Source organism: Triticum aestivum, chromosome 7B (assembly GCF_018294505.1).
Source record: "Triticum aestivum cultivar Chinese Spring chromosome 7B, IWGSC CS RefSeq v2.1, whole genome shotgun sequence".
Classification (NCBI taxonomy): domain Eukaryota; kingdom Viridiplantae; phylum Streptophyta; class Magnoliopsida; order Poales; family Poaceae; genus Triticum; species Triticum aestivum.
Genome location: NC_057813.1, coordinates 665995993 through 666006014, shown reverse-complemented (window position 1 = coordinate 666006014; position 10022 = coordinate 665995993). Strand labels below are relative to the sequence as shown.

Genomic DNA, 10022 nt, shown 5'->3' with positions numbered 1-10022 from the left:
TCTAGCGAAGTGGGTCGGCCTTGGATCACAGGCTCCATGGGGCTGGCTGGGGCGAGGATAGGCAAGCTAGGGCAGAAGGGGACGATGGCAAGAGAGGAAGGAGGAGCCTGGTTCGAGGTGAGGGTAGTGGAGGGTGGCGATGGGAGAGGGCTGGTATTAGTAGCGGTGTATGGTGGCTTAGGGTTAGACGGGTATACGCGCAGGTCGCATTGGAAGCTAAGGTGGCGAACCCGACGGCATAGCCAGCAAACAACTGGATCTCGGCAGTCGCGTCTCTTGTGGCTATAGGAGAGGCAGCGGTAGCACCACCGGTGGAGGTCAGCAGGCTTACCGTATCTAAGCAAGCGATACGCTACGGAGCACGAGGCACGTAAAGATCCTGATAACCCCGGTTTATGCGAGAGCAGGGCGTCCCTATAGGTTGCATGGCGCGGCGAGGTTGGACTATCGGATAGGGAGACGTGCGAGGTGGCAGGGGAGGTAGAGAGGCGGGCATGAGGCGCAACAGGGGGAGGGGAAGCGACAGGAGAGCGGCCTCGATCATCGCCTGATAGGGCAGCGGGCCGGTGCGACGGCGAGAGGGGGGGATACGGGGTATCTAAACCACCAGGCACTTGATTGCCATCGTGCGCATGCTGTAGAGAGAGGGGGGAAACCTGCGAGTCTGACCCAGGATCCCTAGAAACCTGGGCACGAGAAGTGAACGTGGCGGCCGTGCTCTAGCTTCAAGCCGTTGCGGGGCACACCGGGCTGGGTGGTCGCCGTGGCTGGAGTAGCGCGCGACGAGAAGGTGGACGCCGCCTCCGGGGGTGGAGACGGCGTTGGGGTGGCAGCCGACGCCGGGGTGTGCCCCTACCTAGCTCAGGAGCTCCACCATCGCTTGACTCAATCGCTGGGAGGGTGGTCCTGTGTCTTTTCATTGATGTTGTAGGCATGCGTGCATTTTAAGTTCTACACTGTTGTTCTTGGGTGGGATCACATGTATATTGCATTTTCTTCCCAGCAAATCAAATTGCACGTTTTCACAAACTTCTAAAATTTAGAAATAAAAATGATATTTTTCTGCAAATCACTTCTTCTCTCCATCTACTTATCAATATCTTCAGTTCTACAATATCCTATTGAATATTTGTTGTGTTTTCTTTATTCACCACACTATTGCTTCACAACCGCTGTTTGGTGCAGCACAATGTTATTGTTGTGGTGGGAGGAGGCAAAGTGAGCACCGGAGGAAACATGAAACAGGTGCTTTTCAGAAGCAAGGAGAAAGCTGATCCTTTCTTTACTCACTTCTCTTGGGTGAGCATACATACATATCTAATCATCCAACACTAGGCATCACAAGCCCAGCATATGCAAAAACCAAAAGGCCTCTTGTCTATGTTTGTACTATGGCATCACTAAGTTTTCTGCAGTTAGCACCGCCTCTGTACTCTGTACTGTATGTAACCAAGCAAAACCAAAAACCTCTCACTAAATCAGCAGTCACCTGGGTCCCCCGACCTTGCCATAGGAGTCACGCAGCGTGACGGTCCTGTTGAACACGAGCTCCTCAGGTGTCGAGTCCGTGTCCACGGCAAAGTAGCCTGGAATTCACATCAAGTTCATTCCAGCACGGTCAGTCGCATGAATCAACGGATACGGCAGTGGCAATTACACAGAGAGAGGTTCAGAAGATTTCTTACCGAGCCGCTCAAACTGGAACTTGTCGCCCACAACTGCGGCCGCGAGCGACGGTACGGCATACGCGCCCTTCACGACCTCCTTAGATTGCGGGTTGAGATCGCCCAGCCATTTCTCCTCCAACTCTTTATCATCCAGCCCGGCAGGATTCTACGAGGGCAAGAAATGCATTCACAAGGAAGTGACTTTCAAGTCCAACACACGTCTGGTGTAATGACATACAGCAAGAGCGGCGAGCAAAACTATACCTCTGATAAGAACAGTTTCTCAAACAGTCTTACTTCAACCTTTAACGGTTCGACTCCAGGCGCTGGCTCGGCAACCCAGTGCAGAACACCCTGAACGAATTGCAAACCAAGTCAACATCTCTTTATTGTGTCCCAACTCCCTAACTAGAATTTTCAGATTTGAATGCAAGGATTTAAGTGACCAGTTACCTTGGGTTTCAAGGTCTTTGAGGGGTCATACTCAGCTCGAATCTCAACAATGTCTTCTGGATTATCACCATAAATAACCTCTGTGCATTTTATTGGGAATGCATACCTAGAAATTAAATTGACAAGTACAAAACTGTAAATATGTGCTGATGTGGAGTAGGTGAACTATATGAATAGTCAAGTAAATCCAGATTGTATATCAATTACCTTAGCAGGGCAGATTTACCAGGAGCTAGCCCATAATAATCTTTCGAGTCCTCAAGGCGAAAATCAGTTTTTTCAATGTAGACAGTTCTTGAGAAAGGAACCTGCCAAAAGGTAGCGTGTTCTAAATTATGAAGCATGCATAAGGTAAAACGTATAATATTTCGATTACTGCATTCCTAAAACAGAATTTTAAACCACTTGTGCCATAGCAACAACACCTATTCTTCCCATCATATACAGAACAAGAGAGGCACCTTGTAGTACGACGAAGCTTCATCAGCAGGAGCATCAGGCCACTTCTTTCCATCAAGGTCTATGACTTTTCCATCTTCCAAGTTAGTTATTACAACCTAATTTAGAAAAATGAGGCACCATGAATGTGTTAGGGACTTCTAAGGGCTGAAGACATGGAGTGACTTGCAGCAGGAACCAGATGCCATACCTTTAGAGGATGCAGAACAACCATGGCTCGAGAAGCTGTTTTGTTAAGTTCTTCTCTGATGTGATATTCAAGACGTTCGAAAGGAATTAAGCTATTGTCACTGGACATAAAGAATACCAAGGGCAATCAGTAGCAGAAACGGAGATTTTGCGATTGTGCGCCTGGCACAAAGCACAGTTCATGCAAAGCAGTTTGTTAACTATCATCCATGCATTTACCTTCTTGTTATCCCCATTCCACGGATAAATGAATTAATTGCAGCTGCTGACACCCCCCGTCGCCGCAGTCCTGCCAGTGTTAACAAACGAGGATCATCCCACCCATCTACCCACTTCTCTGTCACAAGCCGATTCAACTGCAACAGAACAAGGACAATGAATATCCATAAATATAGATCAAACAGGGTAATACTGATTTCTCGATTATTAACATACCTTTCTTTTAGACATAATATTATGTGATATGTTCAGCCTTGAATACTCCCAAACATATGGCTGGTACAAGCCCAAGGCAACAAGTACCCAGTAGTATGATGGACGGCGTACGTCAAACTCAAGCGTGCACAGCTAATGAATAACCACACTCAGTTAGTCGTGGTATAGTTTAAACAAGCCAGAGCTATTTTGAAAAAGGGGGGAATTACCGAGTGAGTAATGTTTTCAAGTGAATCCACCATGCAATGAGCATAATCATAGCTTGGATAGATACACCACTTGTCACCAGCATGCGGATGAGGGGTGAACTATGTGGCATCAAATGATTAGTTATGTACCGATAAGATATGGCCATTCAATTCACAAAACGAGGTTTGCAACTTACTTTTATTCTGTATGCAATTAAGTCGTACATGTTTCTGGTATCATTCTGCATGTCCTGCTTCATTCGGAGAGTTGCTGCGCCCTCAGCAATCAGCCCACGTCGCATGTCTTCGAATAATTGCAGTGACTCTTCAATAGGCCTATCCCTCCATGGACTATCCGTATTTGTTTCCCTGTCTTTCCTGATTTGTTCTGCAGTCTGGAAATCATATACCAATCAGCATTTGCACATTTTATTTATCAAGGACTCGATATACATGCTAATTTCCTCCTTTTGAATCTTGTACCATGACAAATAAAGGCGGAGAGAAAAAGAACCTGGTGATCCACATAGGCTAGCCCTTTCCGAATTAACTCAACGGCGTGCTCATACAAAGCTTGAAAATAATCACTTGTATATGTAACTTTGAAGGGCTCCCATCCCAGCCAATGGACTATCTCCTGAATGTGGTCTATATATTCCTTCTTTTCAGCTTCTGGGTTTGTGTCATCAAACCTGTTGTTCAGTTAGGCATGACTTCATTTTGTCGTGAATCGGTGAATGAAAATGCAGAAGAACTAAAGCAGCAAGAATTCTACGCAAGAACTTTTAGAGCAAGCAGAAATAATCAGAAATCCAGAATGAAGATGGAAATATATAATCAAATAGATGCAGTATATAATGTAAAAGAAGAATCATAATTTCAAGCAATATTTGGTCATTTCCGCAAAAAAAGCAGTATTTGATCAGGACAGACATGGCTAAAATAATTAGTTGGTACAAAATCAGTAAACATAGCCAGGAGAAATATAATTTCAAGCATGGCAAGGAGGAAAAGACTGTTCCAAATGAAAAAAAAACATATGTTATTACCTAAGATAACAATTGCCATTCCGCTCTTTAGCCAGTCCAAAATCAATAAACATAGCCTGGACCAGATGAAGAATGCAAGTATAATATTCCATTTTTCATGGAAGTGGTATATATGGAAATGCTTTTCAAGAAGATTATAAAAACCTTGGCATGACCGATATGAAGATATCCATTAGGTTCTGGAGGGAAACGGGTCGTCACTTTTCCGCCGGTTGCCCTAAGATGTTTCTCTAAAATCTCCTTTGTGTTATGCGCCCTCCATATGTTCCCATCGCTGAAGAATATTTCTGTATGAACCTAGGTCACAAAGAAATCAAAACCACTTAAGTCCATTTCTTACAAGTGACAACCAACAGAACAGCCAATCATAGCGCTTAGAAGAACAATACTAACGTCATGGGGATATCAGAGAACAGTACTGTGCAGAATTTATATGCATAACTACAACAGATATTTAATCTATTTAACTCAACAGTTTACTATACCTTGTTATTTTCTGCCGGCTCAGGAAAATGCGAGTATGGATTCAGGTCCTCAGATGGTGGGGCAGCAGTAACTACTGCAACCACTTTCTCCTGGATTTCAAAGAAAGCACAGATAGCTAATTAATAATCAAATCGCCTACTTTAAACCCCAAAGGCTCTACTTCAGCGCACCAACCTCAGCTTTTGCTGGTTTTCCTTTCTTCGTTTTTACTGGTTTTACATTGTCAGCTTCCGTCTTTGGACCTAGTATCTCTGCAAGCCTTTTCTCGATCTCCTCCTGTATGAGCAAAATATGAAGAGGGTTAAATGAAGTTAATACTCCCTCCGTTCCAAAATAAGTGACTCAACTTTGTACTAGCTTTAGTGCAAAGTTAGTACAAAGTTGAGTCACTTATTTTGGGACAGAGGGAGTACAACAGAAATAAGTCAAGTGCTTTATCTATAGCAATTGTTTTGCACCTTTGTCGCCTTAGCATCACCCCAGGGGTGTCTCTTCCTAACCTGTCCGCATAGGTTACCAACTGGAAGAAGGATAAAGCAGGATGAAGGATGGGTTCCCTCAAGTAACAAATCAAAAAATGTGTAATACAAAGGTGAACTGGATGACAACCATTTATATGATAACGCTGCTCCAATATAGCTTCCATATTTCCATGTAGAACCTTGGTGACAGTTGAATGAATCTCTTCAATTGAAACAACCACGCCTGCAGTTACACATTGCACTCCAATCAATAAGGCGGCCAATTGAAAGAATTGACTGAATATGCTGCTTCAGAGAAAGGTGTTCCTTTCATATCTGATCATCAAAATGCAAACTTGTCCTATATTATTGTAGCATCCAAACAACCACATTATCGAGTCACCATCATAGACTTTCTTAGGGCATGTAGATTGAAAGGTGCTTATGTGCGAGTTCATACAGAGAATGTTGCCACATCATTAAGCAAATATGTGAATTACATCTACTCCAGAGATTTATTATATAATCTTAGCAGTATTAGTTAAACTCATAAGCACCTCCTAAACATTGGTGCCTAAGCAAGCACTCATCCATCAATATAAGCACCAAGACTATCCTACGTCGTAAGTAAAAACCGGTTTATCTTGCTGGACATCTCTCAAAACACTTTCACTGTACATGCTCTTAGTGTCCAGTCCGTGAACGTGCCATGCATTAGTTAAAATTGGTAGAAGAGTATATATTGTTGTTGCAAAAAACATACCTACACCACAGGCTTCTTCAAACTTCCCAGTATCCAAAGGATCAGGGCCAGCATTAGTAAGAAATGACAGAGCAGCGTCTAGCTGTACAGGGTTCTTTATCTGAAAATTAGTGACATAAAGAAACACGTCAGATTAACAAAACTAAGACAACTGAGCTCTGAAACAAAGTGTACATTCTCCATCCGCTCTCCTGAAAAGGAACACAGAATGCAAAATGACTGCTGAAAGTGGACCGAAGAATGAAAAAGGTAGGAGTAGAAGTTATTACCTTCATGGACACAATATAGTCAATGAGAGCAGGACGATGGACAAGTGCATTGTTTGGGTATTTAGTGGCAACCTATTTCATCCACGAGCAAGTGCATCCTCATAAGTCACACATAAGAAATCTTCAGATGTATAAACTAGAGAAAAAAAATTGATAGAAAACTTACGGCATACAGAAGATTTCCCACCGACTTGTCACATCCACCTATACCAGCCTGTTCATAGGCAAATCCAGTTAAAAGGGGAAACACTGTATGTTTTGAAGAGATAAATTGCACTATATTTGGTCACAAGAGTCCAATGCAACTTGCATCACAAAATAGCAGAAACAACAGACTAAGACAGCATACTATAAGGTACTGTAAGCAATAATGAAAAAACTAACACGGATGGCTTTACCTCGGCTATGACGGCAGCTAGGTTGGCGGTGACCTTGCTGTTGACAAGCGCGTTCTCCGCCGTGCGCTGGTCGAGGCCGAGCGCCAGCAGCTTCTCTAGCTGCAGGGCCGGGGCCTTATATCCCTTGCCACCGGCGCCCATGACGCACGGCAGGTCCTGAGATTTCGGGAGGGGCGGGGAGAAGCTAGGACCCGGGGCGCTTAGTGGCAGAACATTAAAGTAATAGTCAGCTTGTTTCAGCAGATGTCATATATATATAGCTCTGATGAGCAATAGAAATACTAGCATGCCAATCGGCTTCGCTGACACTCAGAAACAAGTGTCAGGGCTATTTGATTCATATGCAAACAATGAGACCATTCATAATTCATGTGATCGATCTATTCGTCTCTATGTATTTCCACAAGTGTGTCCATGATTAATTTCCAGGTGGGGAGGCATGGACCAGATATTCTACCCAATAGCAGACAGAGCAATGTAAGAACAACATTCTGCAATCAGGGTAATGAGAATGTATGACACTAGATGGAACGCCTCCTACAGTCCACATGTAGACACCTAGAATCCAAGCACGAAACCTAGAGAACATCAGCTTTTCAAACCAGACAAGGAGGAGGAAGCAGGGGGGAGCGGAGGCTGGACCCAACCTGGGCGGCGGCGGCGGCGGCGGAGTCGGGGGCGGCCGGGTCGACGACGCACCCTCAGAGACAGAGCGGCCGTGGACTCCGGGAGGTGGGAGGCGGTAGGTAGCTCACCGCCGGTGCCGCCGTGCCTGAACCTCTGCTGGCAGGGTACGGGATCGGGAGGCGAGGGTTTGGCTGGCGACGGAGGCAAGGGTTTGGCCTTTGGGCCAGGACGCCACGCCCAACGTTGTTAAATAGGGGCCAATCCGACGCGGGAGCCCGCTGGGCAAGGCCCATGTCCGGGGGTTCTACCGGTTGTTTTTTTTTTGCCTCAAAACGCAAAAGTTATTTTCTTTTCCGGGGAGCTCCTCACGGCGCCTTGTGCGCCAGGGAGCACAACTCGTTGCCCAGTGGCCGATTGATCGGTTGATTGTTGAATTACAAAAACATAATTTGGTAAAAATAAACAAAAACTGGAAAATAAGTGAGAACCAAAAAAATTCTTGAAAATTGAAAAAGGTTCAAAAATGTTTATAAATTTGTAAAGGTTCACATATATGAAAAAGACGTTCACAAATTTGAAAGAAAGTTCATGGATTTGAAAACATTCATGAATTCAATAAAATGTTGTGAACTTGACAAATGTTTATAAATTTCATAATTGTTGGTGAATTTGAAAAGTTCATGGATTTGAGCATGTTCAGGAAATTGGAAAAAAGGTTCGCAGATTTGAAAAAAAACACAAATTTGAAAAGAAAATCATGGGTTTGAACATGTTCACGAATTTAAAAAAAAAATCATAAATCTGAAAACTTCTAGAAGCTTCACAAAACAAGAAGTGTTCCACAGATTACGTTCTGTTTTCTTTTTTTAGCAGTCTACGTTTTGTTTTCCGAGGGGAAGCCACTGATTACGTTAGGAATGGGATCTAGCGATACTAGCAATGTGATATAAGATGGGCCGGGCTCGATAAGAGTGTGCGCCACTTGTTGACAAAAAATCAAACTATGGTAGTAGGTGCGTCGTAGATGTACATCAATGACAAATGTCGATTTTTTTTGTTATAGATGTGCACACTTCCATGACGAAAATCGCATCGTCATGGATATGTTTGTCCCGAGCAATCGGATAAAGGATGTCAGGTCAAGGAAGAAGCGAAATAGAAAAACACTATTCTTGTTTAAGTAGGAGAGATTATTGTCTATTTTATTTGAGAAGTCGGTAAACATGTGATAGTTGAGACAGTTTTCAAGGAAAAATGGTGGGAACAAACCTTAGGTGGGAGGGGCTGGGGAATCAGGGAGGGGGGGTGTAAAGCAGGGGAGGCGTGGAGAAAGAAAGAAGGGGTACGCCGGAAAGCTCTATGGAGTTGATACGTCTCCAACATATCTATAATTTTTGATTGTTCCATGCTATCATATTACCTGTTTTGAATGTTTATGGGTTTTATTATACACTTTTATATTATTTTTTTGGACTAACCTATTAACCGGAGGCCCAACCCAAACTGTTGTTTTCTTGCCTATTTCAGTGTTTCGAAGAAAAGGAATATCAAACGGAGTCCAAACGGAATGAAACCTTCGGGAGAGTTATTTTTGGAACGGGAGCAATCCAGGAGACTTGGAGTGGAAGTCAGGGAAGCTTCGAGGTGCCCACGAGGCAAGGAGGCGCGCCCTACCCCCTGGGCGCGCCCCCACCCTCGTGGGCCCCTCGTGGCTCCCCTGGCCGACTTCTTTCGCCTATATATATCCATATACCCTAAAAACATCGGGGAGCACAATAGATCGGGAGTTCCGTCGCCGCAAGCCTCTGTAGCCACCAAAAACCTCTCGGGAGCCCGTTCCGGCACCCTGCCGGAGGGGGGATCCCTCACTGGTGGCCATCTTCATCATCCCGGCGCTTTCCATGACGATGAGGGAGTAGTTCACCCTCGGGGCTGAGGGTATGTACCGGTAGCTATGTGTTTGATCTCTCTCTCTCTCTCGTGTTCTTGATTTGGCACGATCTTGATGTATCGCGAGCTTTTCTATTATAGTTGGATCTTATGATGTTTCTCCCCCTCTACTCTCTTGTGATGAATTGAGTTTTCCCCTTGAAGTTGTCTTGTCGGATTGAGTCTTTAAGGATTTGAGAACACTTGATGTATGTCTTGCATGTGCTTATCTGTGGTGACAATGGGATATCACGTGATCTACTTGATGTATGTTTTGGTGATCAACTTGCGGGTTCAGTGACCTTGTGAACTTATGCATAGGGGTTGGCACACGTTTTCGTCTTGACTCTCTGGTAGAAACTTTGGGGCACTCTTTGAAGTACTTTCTGTTGGTTGAATAGATGAATCTGAGATTGTGTGATGCATATCGTATAATTATGCCCACGGATACTTGAGGTGACATTGGAGTATCTAGGTGACATTAGGTTTTTGGTTGATTTGTGTCTTAAGGTGTTATTCTAGTATGAACTCGATGATAGATCGAACGAAAAGAATAGCTTCATGTTATTTTACTACGGACTCTTGAATAGATCGATCAGAAAGGATAACTTTGAGGTGGTTTCGTACCCTACAATAATATCTTCATTTG

The 10022-nt window shown here is 44.2% G+C and overlaps 1 protein-coding gene across 1 annotated transcript; it reads right to left on the bottom strand.

The window, feature by feature from the left end:
• Positions 1 to 1121: 1121 nt before the first annotated feature.
• On the bottom strand, positions 1122 to 7670 carry LOC123160057 (glutamine--tRNA ligase). Its single transcript, XM_044577880.1, has 23 exons — positions 7465 to 7670; positions 6818 to 7016; positions 6586 to 6633; positions 6420 to 6491; positions 6151 to 6250; positions 5536 to 5631; positions 5385 to 5446; positions 5101 to 5202; positions 4926 to 5015; positions 4585 to 4737; positions 4441 to 4496; positions 3906 to 4083; positions 3589 to 3786; positions 3413 to 3511; positions 3204 to 3335; positions 2988 to 3124; positions 2770 to 2869; positions 2582 to 2677; positions 2328 to 2428; positions 2121 to 2226; positions 1932 to 2021; positions 1686 to 1833; positions 1122 to 1586 (listed from the first exon to the last, which is right to left on the bottom strand). Exons 2-23 carry the CDS (start codon positions 6956 to 6958, stop codon positions 1486 to 1488), a joined length of 2406 nt encoding a protein of 801 aa, XP_044433815.1. The 5' UTR covers positions 6959 to 7016; positions 7465 to 7670; the 3' UTR covers positions 1122 to 1485.
• Positions 7671 to 10022: the final 2352 nt, after the last annotated feature.

Coding starts and splice junctions, on each gene's coding strand:
- LOC123160057 (XM_044577880.1), bottom strand. CDS start 6,958: ATGGGCGCCGGTGGCAAGGGATATAAGGCCCCGGCCCTGCAGCTAGAG. Junction 6,251..6,419: donor ACTATATTGTGTCCATGAAG/GTAATAACTTCT, acceptor ACTAATTTTCAG/ATAAAGAACCCTGTACAGCT. Junction 1,587..1,685: donor GTTCCAGTTTGAGCGGCTCG/GTAAGAAATCTT, acceptor TGTGAATTCCAG/GCTACTTTGCCGTGGACACG.